Here is a 20,458-nt window from a genome sequence, read left to right as displayed (position 1 = left end):
CGTCTAGATATAGGCACTGTGGAGGCGTCAGGATGAACCATCAGGTTTTCTAGAAGTCAGGCCAGGAGTGTCACCTGGCAGAGCGAGGGCACGGGCGGTCGACTATCAGCAGTAACCCCCGCAAACACAGGCTTGTACATCTCAAACCCGCCAGCCAAGGACGCACCCTCCTGGGCTTCCTTAGTCATCCCCGCCAGGAGTGTCCCGCTACCAGCAGCGCACAGCCGTGAGCACCGAGGGGCCCTCAGCAGGTAGAGTGCTGGCATACGCTTCAGAATACTGAGGCAAAAATGTCAATCTGTGCTCCGCAGGGCAGAGTGGGAAGCCAAGCTGTCTGGGTCGGCCAGTGCCCCTCCACTGCCAAGTCTTCTCCTTGCCCTTGCAATAAAAATAATGCCTTGCATGTGTTCAGCTTGTTTTGTTCATGTTGCACATAACATTCAATCCTTGCAAAAGTAAAGATGCTCCTGCAGCTCCCTTTTCTAAGTGAGGAGGTGGGGTCCAGAGAGGGGAAATATCCAAAGCAGGGGTGAGGGAGCTGGGACCAGACCCCGTCTCCTCACCTCTGCTTCAGCCTCTTGCACTGCACATCTCCAGGAGAGGACAGAGGAGGCCAGCTCTGGTGTGGAGACCAAAACCGCAGGCACAGAGGGCCCCTGGCTAAACACCTGATCATGGAATAGTTCCCTTCTTCGCGGAGAAAACTGTGCCTCTCCTCCAAGAAAGGGGTCCTGCACCTGCAATTCCCTCCCTGCTCCAACATCCAGTGCGCCTGGCTCCCCGGAGTCCCCTGGAAGTGGACCAGGCAAGGCCTTCTCTCCTGCCTCCTTGCCTCCTCCAACTTCCCAACCAAGTGTACAATGGGAAAGATGTTCTGGAGAGACGGTGGAAGATGCCAGCAAGAGGCACCCATGAAAGGGCCCTGGCAGCTTCAGATGACACAGGGCTCTTCTAGTAACTTCTTTACATCTGAAGAACCCTTCACAGTATATGAAGGGCTCTCACAGCCATCTCACCGAGCCTCACAAAAGCCCACAAAATATGAATCTCCGTGACAGAGGAGGAAGCCAAGTTTCTGAGAGAGGGCGCTCACCTAGCTCGCAGTGCTAAGCCCCATGCAGTACTTTCTGTTTCCTTCTTATTGCTCTCTTCCAGCAAGTTCCTGAGCAGCAAGATGGGCAGGTAAGTCCCAATGTCAGTGTCATTTATCCCAAAAGGAGGAACAGGCATAGGAGGTAAAAGAGCCTGCCATGCGTACCAAATGAAATAGGTTCTTAATAATACTCTTACCACCCCCGCCCCCGCTCCAAAGTCTGATTGCCGTGCTCCTCTCGATCCCTTACACAACTGAACAAGGCAACACTTCTTCCTGCCTCCTTTTCTCCATCAATGCCTCAACTAAGTGTATAGGGAAGAAAATTCAAGGGAGACATGGGGACACACCAGTGAGACAGTTACAGTGAGAAAGGATGTTCTTCCTCAGCAGACAGAAGGGTCAGGAGGGTCGCAGCAGCATTACAAGGGATCAGCCCAGGGGCTCCAAGTGCCAGAAATTAATGGTGTCACTCTGCCGTGAGTCAAACCAACAGTCCTCTAGAGGTCTCAAGAATTTAAAGCTCAGACACGTGGAAAGTATATGTAAACCAGCTCTGTGTCTCAGAACCTGGCACTTTTTATGAGACTCGTTCAATGATCAAGTATTGGGATCTTATGCATGACCCAGGCTGTCTAGACAAAAATATTATAGATCAAATGGTGCCAAAGAAATACTTACTCCCACAACTGTAAAACCTGACCAAGGGTCTGGACACGGGTGACACGGATGGATATCTTCCTGTGGGCACGTCCTTTCCTTCATCAGTGACCTTAACATTCCTCGACCTGGAGTTCTTTAAAAACCTGTGTCAGGCCTTGTTAAGGTCATGGACCAAAATATTTGTGTACAATGTGCACAGAAGATAGAAAATCATATCTCCTTAGGATCAAGGGAAAGGGACCTAATTTATGGGTATTTGTGGGACAAGTTCTACATTAAATATTTTATATGTACTATTTTATTTTATCCTCAGAACAACCCTATGTGGCAGGAAATACTATACCCATGTTACAGATTAAGACATTCAGATTCAGAGAAGTTAGGTACCATGGCCAAGCTCATACAGCCAGTGACTAACAGAGCCGGTGTCCGATCTGGGCCTGTCCGACTCAAAAGGACATGCTCTCCCTAAAAAGACACCCAAATACATGAACTCAAAAACTCTTTTAAACATTACTCACCTTAAAAATATCTCCCCTTTCCTAATTTGACTTAATCCTCATGCTTTCCACCTATGAAACTTTAAATTTCAAAACTCTTTCTAGGTATGTGCAGAAAACCAGCAAAGACATCCAAAGGCAGAACTCCCCCACCAAGCCCTGCACCCCAACCTATTATAGACACTCATCCAGCTCCACTTCCTTTGGCCAGACTCTGAATTGTAACCAAATTTCAGAAATTTGGTAAAGCCAGAGATTACCATCAAATTCTCATAAATTTACCACTTCTCACTTAGGACAGTCTATTTAAAACAATATTCATTTTATGCAGCCAGTTTTAAAGGAATCATTGTGAATAACAGCTTGGGGTCTTTCAGCATTTGTATCTAAAGCACACAGGAAGGGGTGCCTGGGTGGCTCAGTTGGTTAAGCATCTGCCTTCAGCTTAGGTCATGGTCCCGGGGTCCTGGGATCGAACCCCGCATCGGGCTCCCTGCTCCACGGGAAGCCTGCTTCTCCCTCTCCCACTCCCCCTGCTTGTGTTCCCTCTCTCGCTGTGTCTCTCTCTGTCAAATAAATAAATAAAATCTTTAAAAAATATAAATAAATAAATAAATAAAAATAAAGCACACAGGAAGATCACAGGAGTGAGACCATACCAAGCAGCCCACAGAAAGCAGCGTGTGAAGCAACACAATTGTGCCAATTGTGGCCAACGCGATGCGCCGGTTATCCTCACGAACAGCTGGCCAAAATGTCATTGCCAAGACAGAGCCTGAGATCCCCAGGGCAATCATGACTAGAATCCAACGGACAGCCTTCTGGGGGATAATCCACAGTACCTGAAAGAAAAGGAGGGAGAGGAGGGCTTTATTGGCGGCATCTGGTCATTCCAGGCCCCTATAAAGTCCCCTGAGCCCATCGGCAGCTGGGCGCCCACTACCTCTGCGGCATCTCAGTCTCGGCCTGGAGGAAACACCCCGGCACGCAGACTGAGATGAATGCTTTCAGAATGAAGGGCTGGAGGTCCAGCAAAGGTACTTGGCTCCCTATGCCCCTTCCTGCTGAACTTCTAAATTCAAAGGGTATTTTTCAGGTGCCCATCAGTGTTGGGCTAGAAATGATGACGCCGGCTGAATTTTTGAGACGCCCAGGGCGTCACTCAGCGTGAGTGTGGTACTTACTGCTGTGGGGATATAAATGAAGAGCGAATATCCATAGACGCACACAATCTCCAAAAACGAATAGGAAACGATGTTCATAACTTTGCTGTTTCTCCACATGAGGAAACCCCAGAGTGCGAGAGGAACCAGCCAGGCATAGGCATAGATGATGGTGGCCGCTATGGACACTGAGGATGATAAGACAAAGGTAGTAGTCCCCATGTAATCAGGCCTTTAATTACTACCAGCGCACTTCTCATACCTTCCTGGGCTTATTTCCTAGCCTGTCCACCTGCTTCACCGGATCATGGGATCGTGTCTTACTATGCCTGGCACAGTACCTGTCCCAGAGCAGGCACCCAATCCCGGTCCTGAATTGATGAATCTTCAACACTGTCTTTGTGGTGATGACCAGTGGTTTCTCCTACGGCTTTTATAATTTGTTTAATAACTAACAACTCCCAGTATTAAACAACTGCATTATGCAACTGAAAGACTTCAGAGGGCCTCACTACAAGTGTTTAAACATACCAAGCATTTCAACCAAGCGAAAGCCAACTCTCCCCCTAGAAGAACACACCCTTTTCCCTCGTCTAACAAGAGCTGAGGCTGATTTCTTGCACAAATTTTTATTAAAAATGCCCTGGGTACAGATTAACTGGCTCTGCACGCTATTTAGAGGGCCTTCTATTGGTCAAAATGTTCCTCACATTCGCTTTCTTCACTAAGTAATTCTGTGTCTGTGCTGGAAATGCTGCATAGCAGCTCCTCAGAAGAGCAACGTTCAGCATTTTACTGTCCCTTCCTCCTCTTCCAGTAGCACCATGCTCCAGAGGCTTCGTTTTCCCTCTTCTGGAGTGGACAACCAGTAAGTGTGGCTAAGCCCGTGGCACCAGCCCTTCCTACAGGAAAATCAGTGGGTGATGCACTTAACGCTCTTGGCAAGCACAAAGGCACCCCAGGCAATGTAGTCAGACTCTGGTTAAGACATATGATTGGCCAAAACATTTTTAGCTCCTAGAGGAGTTTTTTCACATTTGGAACTCCCTCATTAAACCAAATGTCATTCTGCTAATATACTGCCTTTTTTTTTTTCTTTTTTTTATAACTAAAGGAAGGGGGAGAAAATTACCTCTATGCCTACAGCCATCCCCTAGGTGTCAGGCATTACACTGAGTGCCCTTTTGAGAGGCAACACTGTGTAATAGTCAAGGGCACAGACCGCACATGCGGATTTCATGGATTCTAATCCCAACTCTGCTAACTAACACTGAGTAGTGAATTACTTAACTTTCCTGCCTTAGTTTCCTCATCTGTAAAATGGGAATAAACATAGTATACCTTATAAGATTACTAGAATTAAATGAGTTAAAACAAATAGAACACTGACTGATAAATAATAAATGCTCAATCAAGAATTAGCCTTTTAGGGGCGCCTGGGTGGCTCAGTTGGTTAAGCGACTGCCTTCGGCTCAGGTCATGATCCTGGAGTCCCAGGATCGAGTCCCGCATCGGGCTCCCTGCTCAGCAGGGAGTCTGCTTCTCCCTCTGACCCTCCCCCATCTCATGTACTCTCTCTCTCTCTCATTCTCATGCTCTCAAAATAAATAATAAATAAATCTTAAAAAAAAAAAGAATTAGCCTTTTATATTATTAACTGATATGTAAAGACATTATTTCACATCATCTACATCTTCATTTTAGAGATGACGAAACAGGATCAGAGAAGCTAAGTGGTTTGGTCAAGGTCAAATAATTAACAAGCGGTGGAAGCAGGACCTGACTTTGTGGATGTATACTCTTTACATAAAATGGGAAAATGTTTAGGGGTGCCTGGGTGGCTCAGTCGGTTGGGCATCCGACTCTTGGTTTTGGCTCAGGTCGTGATCTCGTGGGTCATGGGATTGAGCCCCATGCTGGGCTCTGCACTCAGCAGAGTCTGCTTGAAAATTCTCTCCCTCTGCCCCTCCCCCCCATAAATAAATCTTTTAAAAAACGGAAAAATGTTTATTGAGAGAGTCAACGACTATCTTACTGGTACATTCATATCATGACTCCCTTATACTGCCCAGCCAAGGAGGATAAGAAAAGATAAAAAGCCTCCTGAGCTTCCAGACCCTCAGGCAGTGTCATTCCCTCCTCTGTCAATACAGCCTATACATACCTCTGATACAGGAATTAATACATCCCACTTACAACAACATTCATTTACCTGTCTTTCTTAACCACTGAACAACTTGAAGGCAAGGTCTATATCTCACGAATAACATTTATTGAGTTAAACTCAAACCAGAGTCATTTGACAAATGGGGCTGTAACTGAATCCAGGTCTGACTCCACGTAAATGGGCCTGGAAGGTAAAAGGAAGGATACATGGAGACACACGCACGCACACACACACACACACACACACACACAGAGGTAATTGCATATCTCCCTATACACACATATATGTGCTTGTGTAGGAATTCTTTTTTGTATAAGGCATTATTCCAACCTCTTTACACACATCAACTCTATTCTCACAATAGCCCAATAATATAGGTATTATTATTCCTATTTCACTGATAAGGAATATGAGGCCAAGAGAGATGAACTAATTTGCCTGACACGTAGAAGCTAATGAGTGATGGAACTGGAACTTGAAGCTAGTGACCTGGTTCTGCAGACTGTGCTCTTAGAGGGTCTATCTACAGCCTCTAAACAGGACAGCAAGCAGGCAGCGGGGCGGGGGAAGGGGTGGGGAAGAGGAGGGAAGGAGAGAATGGAGGAAGTGCACACTTCAATCGTCAAACTCCTACAAAGCCAAACTTCCTCACTGAGGGGTGGCTGTCATCTGCAAGTCCCTAAAAAGCTATTTGTTGCTTTATTTGTATAATTATCCAATACTGCCACAAGAAAGGAAGTTTTAAAACAATGTCATCCACAAGCCCATCACTAGGACAAACTCCTTTCTACATTCTCCCTTCGAGACCCTGACCATTTGCAGACTTTTCTGTAACAAAGTTGCCAACAGCACAGGCATAATTTTGGATTATCAGTTTTCCACATTGTTCTAAGTGCTTCATAATTAGTGGCTCGGACCCAGCTAGTTGAGTCACCACGACTTAAATAACAATGCCCCTATTGTTTCCAACATCTGGATAATACAAATAATGCTACAATGGAGACTTTCATGCACACTGCTTTTACTTACTTTGCACATTTTTCTTTGGACGAATTCCAATTGCTATTTGGCCTTGCCTTCCAGCTTTCCAAAAGATATGTGCATTCACAATATTGTGCATGTACTCAAGGCCACTGAATGGTATACTTTAAGAGAGTTAAGATGGTAAATTTTATGGCATGTGTATTTTACCACAATAAAAGATTATGTAGATTTATATAGATGGGTGGTAACTCTGAGATGATAAGTATGTTTGAATCCTTAAATACAAAAAGCCAGGGCTGTAGCACCTAGAGACAGGGGCCCAAGGGCACAGTAAAAGGAACTCATGGTTACAAATTGAAAGCATTCCAAATGAGTCAAAGCTATTCACCAACCTTTTCGGAATTCGGGTACATAATGGTATGTCTTCTCTCCCAGATGAATTAAGAAGTTGGAAAGATTCCCACTAATTGCTATGGCAAAGACCAGTGTGGCACATATCCAAAAGGGGCCTGCAAAGAAAACCAGAAAATTCAGTCAAGAAAATGAAGCACTGGCTTCTGGATGCTTACAGAGTAATTTCTTCTCTCCCTCGCCCTATTCATGTAAGCAAGGGAAAATGAATTTTAGATGCAATCAATACTCATTTAATGGGAATTTTCTTTTTTAAAAGGTCAAACACACAACTCAGCAATTAGGTGCATTGAAGACAGGGGAGACTGAATGAAAAGGCCAAAACACCTTCCACAATTAGGTGAATAAAGACACTAATTTGTTTATAGCTTCTTTAATTAGAGGATCGTCCAAAAAATCATGGACATTTTGTTAAATCTTTGCCATCAGGATACAGGAAGCAAAGGTTACTTCCTTTATCTAAGTGCCAAATGTTAATTAATGCCCAGAGAAAAATGAATCAGGCAGGTCCTTCTGCAGTCTGAATGGAAGAGTAGGGTGAGCAGAACACTTTAGAGAAGAGTTAATTTAATCTACCAGTTCATCATGGGTGTGTGTGTACATGTAATGTGTGTTTAAGGCTTTGTTTTTCTAATGAAAAAGTAATACATGCACATGGTTCAGTGTTCAAAAGGTACAAAAGGGAATCTAGAGAAAAATAAACTTCCCTCTCTCTTTGTTCCCTAGCTCTATGCATTTCTCCTCCCCAGAGCTTGCCACCATAACCTGTTTCTGGCGAATCCTGCCAGAGATTTCTATATACCTATGAACAAAGGCATATTTGGTGTGTGTATAGATGATAACATACATATATATACACATATATCTTGCTCTGTACTTGACTATTTTCACTTTAATATATCCTAGATTTTCTACCATAGCTATTCATAAAAATCAGCTCATTCTTTTTTTTTTAGTATTTTATTTATTTATTTGACAGAGAGAGAGACAGCGAGAGAGGGAACACAAGCAGGGGGAGAGGAAGAGGGAGAAGCAGGCTTCCCGCCGAGCAGGGAGCCCGATGCGGGGCTCGATCCCAGGACCCTGGGATCATGATCTGACCCGAAGGCAGATGCTTAAGGACTGAGCCACCCAGGCGCCCCTCATTCTTTTTTTAATGGTTATCAAACATCCCACTGAGGGAATGAGTATACCGTGCTTTGCAGATCCCTTTCACTATTTCACTTGATTTCATGAATGCCACCCTTGTTTCTCCCTATCTAGAAAAAGTACTACGTAGAACAAATAGAATTTTTAAAATGAGAGATTTCTAATAAATCTTAGGAAATTAATTTTTCAATTTCACCAATGTTTTGCAACACCTTCGGGAATAACTACAGGCACCTTGACATATCATAAAATTCAGAAAATCACTGTGTTGCGGGAGATGCCTGGCAGAAATGGGTTAGCGCTTCTCCAAGCCAGGCTGGCTCCTGAAGGCGGGAGCACAAGCAATGGACTGGGATGCTGCCAAGTCACCAATAGTGCTTTCCACAAATTGCTGCTGACTCACTAGCCTGCAGGCTATCTGCTACCGGACTAAATCTTGTTCACTTTATTATTCTAAGTCCCGATCATACAAAAGATGCAACAAGCAAACGAGACCAAAACACCTCCTACAATTTAACAATCAAAAAATCCCCCAAAGCTCTGTTGAACAAATGAACAAAACTGACCATGTGTTGTCAATGGGCTGAGACCATACAAGCATATGACCAAAGTATTATAGTTCCTATAACTAGAAAGCAGAGAACATCATATCCTATTGGCCATTACCTGTAAGAACCCACTGTCCCCTAGACCCTGGGCCGGGTGCTGGGGACACCATGATGCACAGCAGACAGTCCCTGCATCCTGGGAAGCTCAAATCCCAGAGACACACAACCACCCACACATCCCGGGGCCTGCCAGTTTGCTTTACATGCCTTCTCTCTTCCTCTTTCCTGCCAAATTCCTACTCTCTTTATGGGGTGGGGTGGAAGGGAGCCTTAATTTAGTTTGCATTATGCATTTTTATATTATAAAATATTTCCAACATACAGGAAAGTACAAAGAATGATAAAACAAACACTGGTGTACCCATCATGCTACTTTCTCAAGTCTTTCTAACGGGGTCATACTACTCACATCCTTCTACGACATACTTTTTTTCATTTATCTTTGTTCTGAGATTTTATCCACATTGATGCTTGTAGATATCATTCATTCCTAAAAACCAGAGATTCTGTGCATGAACACACAGCAATTCACGTCTCTCTTCTCCTGATGATGAATATGTGGTTGCTTCCAAATCTCTGCTATATAAGCATTGCTGCTGCAGTGAATATTTTTCTATGTCTTCTTTTATATTTGTGAGTTTCTCTAAGACCACACATCTAGGAGTGGAACTGCTAAGTGGTAGGGTATGAGCATCTTCAAATGGCTCCCATTCGCATACCACTTGCGTCCCTACCAGACATACAAAAGTTTCCACTGCCGCACACGTTCTTGACAACTCTCAGCATTAATGTTTCTGAAGATCTGACTTAGTATGTCACTCCTGTACTCAAACCCTCCAATGGCTTCTCAGGTAAGTAAAAGCTGAAGTCCACCGTGACCACGATTCTACGTAACTTACCCCTGCATCGTGTCTCTCAGACCTCATCTATCAGGTCCCCCTCCTCCCTCTGGCCCAGTCACACCAGTCTCTGCTGGCCTCTGAGCATACCAAGCAAGTTCCTGCCTCAGGGCCTTTGTGCTTGCTGTGCCCACGGCTTCAGATGCCTTCCCCTTAGATATCTACATGGATTGGTCCCAATTCCTCCAGGCCTTTACAGTAAATTCACCTCTTAAATGTTTTTTTTTTTAATTTCAAATCCACCCACCCACCCACACAAACTTTCCTGTCCTTTAAAATTTTCACCTTGGCATTTATCACTTGCGTATATATTTGACTTATTTTTATGTGTTTATTGTTACGCTCAGTAGATTCTAAACTACCTCAAAACAAGCATTTTTTCTCACTGCTCTATCTCCAGTGCCTAGAATAGTTAAGCACTCAATATTTGCTGAATTAACTGAACAAATGAAGGTAAGTCATTGTACATGTTAGCTAAAATGATGAGCATAATATAATATCTTGTCTTGTTATTTCCCTGATTACAGGTGGAACTCAGCATCTTTTTATGTATTTCTTGGCCATTTGCGTTTCCTTTTCTGTGAATTGCTCATTTTCCCCTAGAACTTATAGTTGGTTTTATTCTTATAATTGGTAGGAGTTCTAAACATATTCTTGCTTTTCATCCTTTGCTGCTTATGAGAATTACAAATATTATCTCTGGTCTGTGGCTTACTTTTTTTTTTTTTTACTTTGCTTATGGTTAATTTGGTGGTGTAGAAATTTTATATTTTAGTTTACATGCAGTCAAACTCATCGACCTCCAATTCTGCAGACTGCCGCTTCTGTCATTTTCCTGACCACTGCACCCCACCTCCCCTCCAAGGCCCAGTCCGCTCTGTTATCAAACACTTGACCTATATAGTACCTCCCTTTTTCTTAACCACGTCTATGAGCTCATGAGGCTAATAGTGTTGTGAAAGAAACAGGCTTTGGGTTCAAATCCTGGCTTTGCCATGAGAGGCAGCATAACAGAATGATGAATATGGATTATGAGCCATGGTGCTGATTTGAAAACTGAGCTCAGCCACTTACTCGCTACATGATCTTAGGCAAGATACTGACTTCTGCACAACTCAGTGTCCTCATCCATACAACGGGATAATAAGAGTACCGACCTCACTACGTTGGGGTTGTCATGAGGATGTAAGCACTGAGATTGTTTGCTCGTGTCATTTTCATTGCTAACTCTGTGACTATGGGCAAGCTATCCTCCCCAAACTCCCATTTTCTCTTTTGGAAGACAAGGCTACCTTGGAGTGTGGGAAATAAAACTGTAAAACAGTAACACAGGGCTGAGCTCTTGGCACTTGTGAGGCGCTCGGCAGATGGTCGTTCTCTCATTTCTCGCTCCCTGGGGGTGGAGACCATGACTGTATCTTTGAACCCTCAGTCTGTAGCACAAAGTAGGGTGCTCAAAATTTCTTGGCATGCTTCCTCGGTGCCAAGCGCGGACAACATGGATCACTTAGACACATGGCCTGTCTCTCAAGATCTCAGGCTAGAAGAATGAACATGAGAGCTGGAGACAAACCGCCTTGGCAACACTTAGACGAGAGGCATAGGCCAAGGCATGCTCTGCACGCGGTGCTCCCTGGTGCTCCAGGCGCTGCGCCGACACCTGGCTGGAGCTGCCGGTGTCGCCAGAGAGGACCTACATGGAAGGAGCCTCTCCCCAGCCTCCCCCACAGCCGTTCCCACTTTCTCTGGCTCCCAGTATTGGACATCCATGCCACGTGATGAGAAGGTTCTGTAGCTTAAAACCACCAGGCGAATAGAATAAAGATGGGCTTTATGGAACACTAAACTCGTTCTAGTTCTACTTTTTTGGTTTTGACACCTCTCAGCCTTGATTTCCTCACAGGGCAAAGAGGGATAATCACACTTAATCTAGAGTGTTGTTGAAAGGACTAACCAGTGTACGCAGTCATTGGCACATGGTAGATCCTCACAAATTCCTTCTCCTCTTATAATCAACACGTGGACAAAATACATAACATATTACTCTAATACTTACTTAGGATTGAGCATACATTTTCCTAAGCCTCATCGAGCTTCGGTTTCTTCATTTGAGAAATGGGGATCATGACACCTACCCCAAAGGGTGCTGCAAGAATTAAAGGTGACCACGTACACAGTCTTTTGCAGAGCACCTGCACACAGAAAGCCCCAGAGCCGCTGGCTCTCTTCTCCTCTCCCTTCAAACACGGGAGGTCACGCCTGCAGGAGCCCTTTGCCTGAGGAGTGCTGAGTGAACCTCTCACCTATCCCAGATAGCGGGGAGCTCAGGGGTGACAGTCATCCCCTCACCCATCGCTCTTACAGACTTCTGGTGCCACTGGTTGAGTCCCAAGGGGAGCCAGCTCATCAGAGGGCACAGCTGGGACTCAGCACACGAATGAGTAAGTGTGACAGTAGCTTCCCCACACTTAGCCCCACCATCAAATCCTCTAAAGTTAAAATCAACAATCTCCTCTTAAAGTGACTTAATTCATCTCAAGTTTGTAGTGTCATTTGAACTTTCAAAAGACATACTAATTACTTGTCATTGCGGCATTACTGTAACACAGAATTGCATTTTCCCCAAAATGTTTTGCAAAGGTTGTTACTGACATTCAGAAGAGCTGAATGAAATGTTGCATGCCCCGCCAACAGCACTTCTCCGACTTTCCAGGCAACCTGCGGGCTCACCTGAATTCAACCGGTACACGGTAAAGAATCAAAACAGTGGAAACAAATAATGCAATATATGTTAAGAAAAAAAAAAGAAGAAGAAGAAGATAGCAGGAGGGGAAGAATGAAGGGGAGTAAATCGGAGGGGGAGATGAACCATGAGAGACGATGGACTCTGAGAAACTGAGGCTTCTAGAGGGGAGGGGGGTGGGGGGATGGGTTAGCCTGGTGATGGGCATTAAAGAGGGCACGTTCTGCGTGGAGCACTGGGTGTTATGCACAAACAATGAATCATGGAACACTACATCAAAAACTAATGATGTAATATATGGTGATTAACATAACAATAAAAAATTTAAAGAAAAAAAAAGAATCAAAACAATGCTATACATACCATAAAGATCTGGATTGCTGCGGATATACAGCCTCACAAAATTTTTTCCTGGTATTGGCAAAAGAGACCCTTTTATTCTGTCAAAGACCTGGAAAATAACACAGCAGTAAGTCTACTGAAGATTTCTTTAAAGTTTAATAAATTCAAATACTGCAAAATTGAAACTCCACTATTACAGCTTTTACGATGAGAGTATTTTCAAATGCCAATAACCCTTTACTTTTGTAAGACTATATCCAGTATACAAAAGCTTTCACGTTATGTGACTGTTTAACCATAAAAGACACAAGTCTCCATTACGGGTGAAGGGAAAGGTGAAACTAGTTTACAAACCTGGTAAGTGTCTACATCAAAGAATGTTTGATAGTATTCAAATGTCCAGAAGGGGGAGCTTTTCTTCTGTCCAGCAAGTAACTGTCAGAGGTAAAATAAAATACAATGAACACAGAAGTAATTTCCTTCTATCGGCTATGCAGACACTCGGAGCTGATCTAATGGAAAATCAAGATGCATGGAAGACGGAGCTCTTCCGCATTCAGCAACTTTGCAACAGCCATGCCCAGCTCAGCCTGATAGAAAACAAGCATGCGTTTTTGAAGTCACACAAAAAGGTTTCAATTCCTGGTCTGCCCACCAGGGAGAGACCTGCCAAATCACTAGACTCTGTTCTCGAAAAAGTACAGCGAACAAGATCCACCTCATAGGATTATAGGAAGGATTGGCTCAGTTCTATATAATATGTACCAGGTATAATAACATATACATGCATATATACACACGAACATGTACAGATGGGAGGCAGTCAGTGTAAGTGTCTTTTACTCCCCTACCTCCTCAAGATTCTTACGCTATCACCACCTGAATTCTCAAAAATCTGATCTAGTGACTTATTCTCATGTACTAAAAATTTAAAATATGGAAATATTCAAAATATGAATATTCATTTTTTGAACATGGAGTTCCACAAAGAGCACTCGGCACCCAAGAGCTAAACTATTTAATAAGCCTGTGGACTCACTGCTATAAACTGGGTGCTCCTCTAGGGTATCAGTCATGACTGCATCGATAAAATATTAATAGAAATACTATTTTTCTGGAACACACCACAGTACACACAGAAATAAATCTTTGTGATCAAAACCAGCCACCTGATATTCTCCCTCACCCCTTTCCCACCAAGTCCTACGGAGTCCGCCCCCTTATCACCTGTGTCCAACTCTAGTTCTGGCTTCATCACTTCTAGCCTAGACCACCTCCACGGTCTCCTACCTGGCCTTCTGGCCTCCAATCCAGCTCCTTCCAATTTATACCCCACAAGGCCACCGTATTTTTATCTTTAAACTTAGCTGTTCATATGATCTAAAATCTTTCAGTAGCTCCTAATAGCTTTCAGAATACAATTCCTCCTCATGCAGTTGGGTCCTTGCCAAGCCGTGTAGCCTCATCTGTCTTCACCTATATTTTGCTCCCTCTGTATGTGAAGATGGGAAACATACTGTGCATACCACATTCTTCTGGACTCTTTGGCTTTACCAAAACAGTTCCTTTGCCTAGATCACCCTTCTCTGCCTTCTTCCTTTGGCTACGTCCTACCCTTGTGCCAAGATTCAGTTAGGGGTCACTACCTCCACAATGCCCTCGCTCTGCTCCTGCAGCCCCGGTGCCCCCTCCACCGGCACGTTTCCCGTGTAACAATGGCCTGGGTGCCTGCCTATCTCTCCCCCTGCCACCACCGCGAGGGGATCTACCTTTGGGCTGACACTGCCCGGCACTCGATGTGACACACAGGAGACAGTGAATAAATGCATGAAGAAGTTTTTTAAAACGTTAAAAGGAAAAACCAGTTTCAAAGGCCGGTTCAAACCTCAGTTTTGTCAGAGTCATCGTTTCCCAGCAACTCATCATCCTCTTCTCCTCCGGAGCCTCTGGGGAGTCCTGGTTGGTGTGTCGGGCTCTCACCAGGGCCCTCGATGTGTATTGTAGTGGTACCTGGGTTCGCTGCTGAAGTGGCTGCATCACCAAATTCTGAAAGCAACCGGAGACCTTACCCACGTTGGAAACGCTAAAAGGCAAGCCGTTACAACCCTGGCTTTGCTACAGATTCTACTTGATACAAATGGCAAAAGGCTCTGGAAAAATACTCATCTAGAAATCAAGCTGACTTAGAAAAAGGATTACGAAGACAACACAATTTGGAGTCAGACCTGGATTTTAGTCCTGGCTCAGCTACTTACTAACGAAATGAGCCTGAGTAAGTAATTCAACCTCTGTTAGCCTCGGTATTCTCATCTATGCAATGGGGAGAACAATATTTACCTTCAGAGAGTTGGGGGAAAGTTAGAAATCTTACCCAAGTAAAGTCCTTAGAGTGGCTGGCCCACAGCGAGTACCCAATCTAAACCTCTCTTCTTTGATTCAAGTTCAAAAAATTATAATGGAAGTTATTTTTCCCAAGAAATCCTATGTAATCACTATGGAACATATAGGGTCAAAAGTGAAAGTAGAAACCATAGAATAAATATCACTCACAGTCTTACTATATAAAGGCAAACACTAATAATTTTTGGTATCCTTCCTTTTCTCTATATAGTGAATCCATAAGATTCATGCCAGTGATGAACATTCATTCATTCAACAAATATTTACTGCATGCCTACAATGTACCAAGTATTGATCTAGGAAGTGATACTATATAAACAATTTTGTATCCTGCTCTGTTGAGTGGAGATTATAGAAAAATGACTTTTTCATATCAGTCTTTACCATAATCATTTTCATAACTACATAATATTCCACAACCACATAATATTCCATCAGCTGCGAGATGGAGGGAGTAGGAGAGACCGTAAGTTGGATGTGTGGGGTGTTTCCAACTTTTCATTATAAAAATAACACTGTTAAAAGTGCCTGTATAGAAAAAGCTCTTGAGTTATTATTTATGAACATCTATCACTGCAATCACCAGGATAAAGGGTGCAAACTATTCATAAGGCTCTTAAGCCATAGTGATAAACTGCTTTCCAAAAGAACCTCAACTATTCACATCCACCAGCAATGATCGAGACTTCCTGTCTCTGGGTATTCTAACAAACTTTATTTAACTGCTTTTTTTTTTTAAGATTTTATTTATTTATTTGAGAGAGAGAATGAGAGAGAGAGAGCACGAGAGGGAAGAGGGTCAGAGGGAGAAGCAGACTCCCTGCTGAGCAGGGAGCCCGATGCGGGACTTGATCCCGGGACTCCAGGATCCTGACCTGAGCCGAAGGCAGTTGCTTAACCAACTGAGCCACTCAGGCACCCTATTTAGCTGCTCTTTTAGAAATTTTTTTTTTTAAAGATTTTATTTATTTATTTATTTGAGAGAGAGAGAATGAGAGACAGAGAGCACGAGAGGGAAGAGGGTCAGAGGGAGAAGCAGACTTCCTGCTGAGCAGGGAGCCCGATGTGGGACTCGATCCCGGGACTCCAGGATCATGACCTGAGCCGAAGGCAGTCGTTCAACCAACTGAGCCACCCAGGCGCCCTTTTTTTTAGAAATTTTTTTTAAAGATTTTATTTATTTATTTATTTGAGAGAGAGCCTATTTAGCTGCTCTTGAATAAAACTCAAGGCAGCTCTGATCCTTGGAAGGATTAAGGAAGAGTACCAGCAGGGCACTATTATAAAACTACAAGCACCTCGGTGGCTCAGTCGGTTGAGTGTCTGCCTTAGGCTCAGGTCATGATCCTGGGGTCCTGGGATCAAGCCCCACGTCCAGCTCCCTGCTCCGCGGGGAGTCTGTTTCTCCCTCTCTCTCTCTGCCCCCCCCCCGCTCATGCACTCACTCACTTGTTCACTCGCTCTCTCAAATAAATAAATAAAATCTTTTAAAAAATTAAAAAATTAAAACTACAAGCATAGCACGAATCCTACAACTGGCAGTAGGACGGGGCTCTAGGGTAACTGAGCCCACTCTTATTGTCTTTCAGCTATGTAAACAGTTTTTCGTAGAGAACCAGAGTGACTAAAATTAATTAGGTGGCTGATGTGTAACAATTAGCCAAGCCTCAGTCTGCAATGTTCAAGCAGCATGGTACTCTGGAGTGAGATGGTCCTTTGTTAAAGTTCAGACTAACACTCCGTCACCTCGGGCAAATGACTCTATCTCTGAATCTCTGTTTCTAAAATGTAGATAACACTTATCTTACAGAAAGATTTTGAGGATGATATGAGATAATAATAAATATTGTCATAGCTATCATTTATTGACTGGACAGGACACCAACATTTAAAAACATGGTCACAGCTAAGAGAATCAGACAGAGGAAGATACACTTAAGTCTCATGTTTAAAAAAAGCAGAAGTTCAGCAGGCAGAAGGGCAGGCCAGAGGAAGGAGGAGTGGGTCACTTTAGAGGAAGAAAGGTCAAAGATGTTCAAAGGAGGATGATAACTCATCTATTTGCCAGGAGTAGGAAAGGCTTCTTAGAGAAGATGCCATATGAGAAGGACAGCCAGAGGCGGGGTGGGGATGGCACCACACACAAAAGGCGTAGGATGAGCAAGAACTGGAAGACGGAAAAAGGTGTGACCTGTTCGAGAGACAGCATGGTTTGACTGGAATGTAGCATGTGTGTACCTCTCATAGGATGACTGTCCACACGTTCTGCTCCACATGAGTTATTCGTGTCCGTCTCAGCTCCTTGAGGGCAAGCCTGGTGTGTTCTTTATTTCCGTCACCAACATTCTCTGCTTCTACATGCTGGCATAGCCTGCGCTGTCTGTGGTCTCTGTTCCTTTTCTGACACAGTGTCTTCCACCTGAAGGGTCCTGATCTCCACTTTCTCACCGGAACTACCATCTACCTCGGGAAAGCCTCCCACGACCCCCACGGTATCCTGCATTCTCTCCTAAAGAGCAAAATCCTAAACACCATTTACCACGTCCTCTGTGATTTGGCTCCTGCCTCGTCTCTAACCTCACCTTGTGCTAGTCTCCTCCCGCCATCTGTGCTCTGGCACATTGGCCTTCCTTCAATTACTTGGAAAAAAAAGTCAAACAAACCTCCTCCCGCCTCAGGTGCTTTGCATATGCTGTTCTCTATGTTGAACTTTCTCACACCGTACTCAGAAAGGATGACCAAGGAGGGCCTCTCGAATGAACCGAGATTTGAAGACTGAGGGATCAAGCCACGTGGCTATCTGGAGAAAGAATTCCCAAACAGAAAGACGACACAAAAGCCCTAAGCTGTGAGTGTACCTGGTGTCTAGGAGGGATAGTGACAGGCCCATGTGGGAAGGGCAGAGGGAGAAAGGGCAAGGGCAGCAGGAGAGATCAGAGGGCATGGAGGGCTGGATCACGTAGGGCCTCCCAACACAGAAAAGGCTCTGGCTTTCATACCTAGTGACATGGGAGCCACTGGAAGGTTCTGAAGGAATGACATGATCTGATTTCGTTTTAAAGGACTACTGGCTGCAAAATACAGACTGCAGGGGGCAAGGGGGGAAACAGGAAGACCAGAGGAAGGTAAGGGCTATAGTCCACACAAGAGGGGATGGTGACCTTGAGCATGGTGAGAGGCAGAGGTGATGAGAAGTGGTTAGAGGCTGGATGTACGCTGAAGATGGAGGCGGATTTTTCTTTAAACATCTCATCTCTTCCTCAGCACTGGCTGAAAGCCAGGCTGCCTGGGTTCAAACCCTGCTTTACCACTTGCTAACTATGTGACCTTTAGGCAAATTACTTAATTTTTCTGTGCCTCAGTTTCCTCATTGGTAAGACAGGGAGAATAAAATAACTATTTCATAAAGTTAACATAAAGATTAGATGAGCTAATATTTGTAAAGCAAAACAGTGCCTGACATATACTAAGTGCTGTGTAAGTGTTTACAAGACAAATAAGCATTGGTCGATCCCTAGTCTAGGTCAGGCTCCAGGTTATGAGTGATGAATTGTTCCTCCAGCACTTTCATAGTTTGTGGATACATATTGAAGTGATCATTTACCAAATAATGTCTCCCCCACTAGATTGAAAGCTACATAAGGAACTGAACTGTCCTGCTCACTCTTCTAGCCCTAATAACTAGAACTGCCTGGTTCATAGTCACACTCATGAGATACTTACTGTTTCAGTGAAGGAATGACCTGATCACATTTCATCGTAATTACCTTTTTACACTTTTATCTACTCCAGCAGAGTAAAAAACTTCTCCTTTATCTTTTTATCTCCTGTATCTAGTAAGTTCAAAGCACAAAGTAGGTGCTCAGTAAATGTCTGTTGAACTAAAGTAGTAACTCTATAAACATTTTTTGTAATCACTCTATTAAATTAATGATGTTCCCAATCTGAAGGGCTATTTGGCAAAAAAGAACAGCTGGTGTGGACAAACAGAAAGACCTGGATGTGGCCAGCATTTTTTTTTACCAAGATGTTTGAAATAATCTTAAATATAAATGCCAGTCTATCAATGAAAACCCATCGCTGTGACTGTGGAAATACTGGTCATAAAAGGTGGGCACCCAACTGATGTACCTTCAAACTGCAAGTCATCTACAGCTGCCATTCAGCCAGTGGGTCTTCTCCCAATTAGTAAGAAGAAAAATTGCAGAGGTCTAAAAAGGAAAAATAAACTTCATAGGATACCAGAATAAAACATATGCAAACAAGTCTTGTTTCACTGTTAGAAATGGTATTGATTTCCCTCACCTCTTTTAGTGGGGTGTGATAGGTCCTGCATAAAGATAATCATTTAGCATCAGATATTATGAAACTATCATAAAGAAACTAACCCTGGGGGGTCCAAAGGTTCCATCCAATCTCACTCACTCTGAGTGTTCAAGGACGAGCTACAGGCTCGAGATGTAAGGGTGAGGAGGGGGAGGCTAGAGTTTGAAAGGTGGTCATGAGGACAGTGAAGCGCAAAGGCAGTTCAGCCTAGCCAGTGGTTAAGGGCACAGGCTCTGGGGTCCAACAGACCTGGGTTTGATTCCCGATTCTGCTTCTCCTCGCTGTGTGACTGTGGGCTTCTCGGGGCCTCAGTTTTCTCATCTGTAAAATGGGTTCATAATGGTACCTACTCACAAGGTGTCGGAGGCCATTAAATGAGACAGTGAGTGTAAGGCGCTTAGTGCACAGCCGAGCAATTAGTAGGTGCTGGAGTGAGGGTGACCCTGCAGCCTGGGACACCCTGAACCCAAGCAGGTCTGGGAAAGAGCTGCCCAAGAAGCAGAGGCAGTGTTTTAGGGGGTCGGAGCTGGGCCGCAGCGGCCCGGGCGCGCAGGAGATCGCGGAACCCCTCTGTCCCGGGCCGGCCAGCCGACCCGGCCGCCTCACCTCGGGGGGCCTTGGCGTCCAGCCGGTCCCGAGAAGGTTCCGGCCTCAGTTGCTCCGCGTAGGTATGTGCCCAGCCGAGTTGCCGGAAGCCGGAGATCCGGAGTGCGGGACTTCTCCGCCTCCTCCGGGCAGAGCCCCGCCTCCTTAAAGAGACCGCAGTACCAGGGCACGTTGCTTCGGAGACCGAGCGCCCTCGGCTTCCAGAGCCCCCCCTTCCCTCGGCCCCATCGAGGCCGAGGTTCGGGTTCTTAAAGAGACAGACGCCGCCAGGAGGAGACGTGGGGACACTGGGGGGCTGGGGAGCGGGGGCGGCACAGAGAATACTCAAGCGTGTGGGGTCTTCTTCCTGTTTGTTTATACCTCTTTTCTTACTGAAATATAAAATAGCGTAACGAAGGACGGTT

General features: G+C 44.5%; 1 protein-coding gene across 7 annotated transcripts in view; it reads right to left on the bottom strand.

The window, feature by feature from the left end:
* The window catches only part of YIPF1 (Yip1 domain family member 1), a 40,622-nt gene extending 20,461 nt beyond the window's left edge, over positions 1-20,161 (bottom strand). For 3 of the 7 annotated variants that reach the window (XR_003609894.2, XM_088022418.1, XM_028106751.2), the window contains exons 1-10: positions 20,055-20,159; positions 19,698-19,769; positions 19,254-19,333; positions 17,361-17,423; positions 14,608-14,768; positions 13,077-13,157; positions 12,744-12,831; positions 6,963-7,079; positions 3,441-3,607; positions 2,916-3,098 (exon numbers count right to left, since the gene is read on the bottom strand). Coding sequence is in view for 6 of the 7 variants with exons in the window: in XM_088022418.1 (XP_087878544.1) it covers positions 2,916-3,098; positions 3,441-3,607; positions 6,963-7,079; positions 12,744-12,831; positions 13,077-13,157; positions 14,608-14,768; positions 17,361-17,423; positions 19,254-19,284 (891 nt within the window). In the remaining variant the exon portion in view is untranslated. Of the gene's footprint in view, positions 1-2,915; positions 3,099-3,440; positions 3,608-6,962; positions 7,080-12,743; positions 12,832-13,076; positions 13,158-14,607; positions 14,769-17,360; positions 18,956-19,253; positions 19,334-19,697; positions 19,770-20,054 lie in introns of all 7 variants that reach the window. The other 4 variants (XM_088022420.1, XM_088022419.1, XM_028106753.1 and 1 more) reach the window with 4 other exon arrangements.
* Between the last annotated feature and the right edge of the window lie 297 nt (positions 20,162-20,458).

The sequence above is a fragment of the Eumetopias jubatus genome, unplaced genomic scaffold (genome assembly GCF_037043125.1).
Source record: "Eumetopias jubatus isolate StellerSeaLion01/CBP00866 unplaced genomic scaffold, mEumJub1_p1.0 scaffold_4, whole genome shotgun sequence".
Classification (NCBI taxonomy): Eukaryota; Metazoa; Chordata; class Mammalia; order Carnivora; family Otariidae; genus Eumetopias; species Eumetopias jubatus.
Note: the sequence above shows the minus strand (reverse complement) of the source record. Positions and strands in the feature narration are given on the sequence as shown.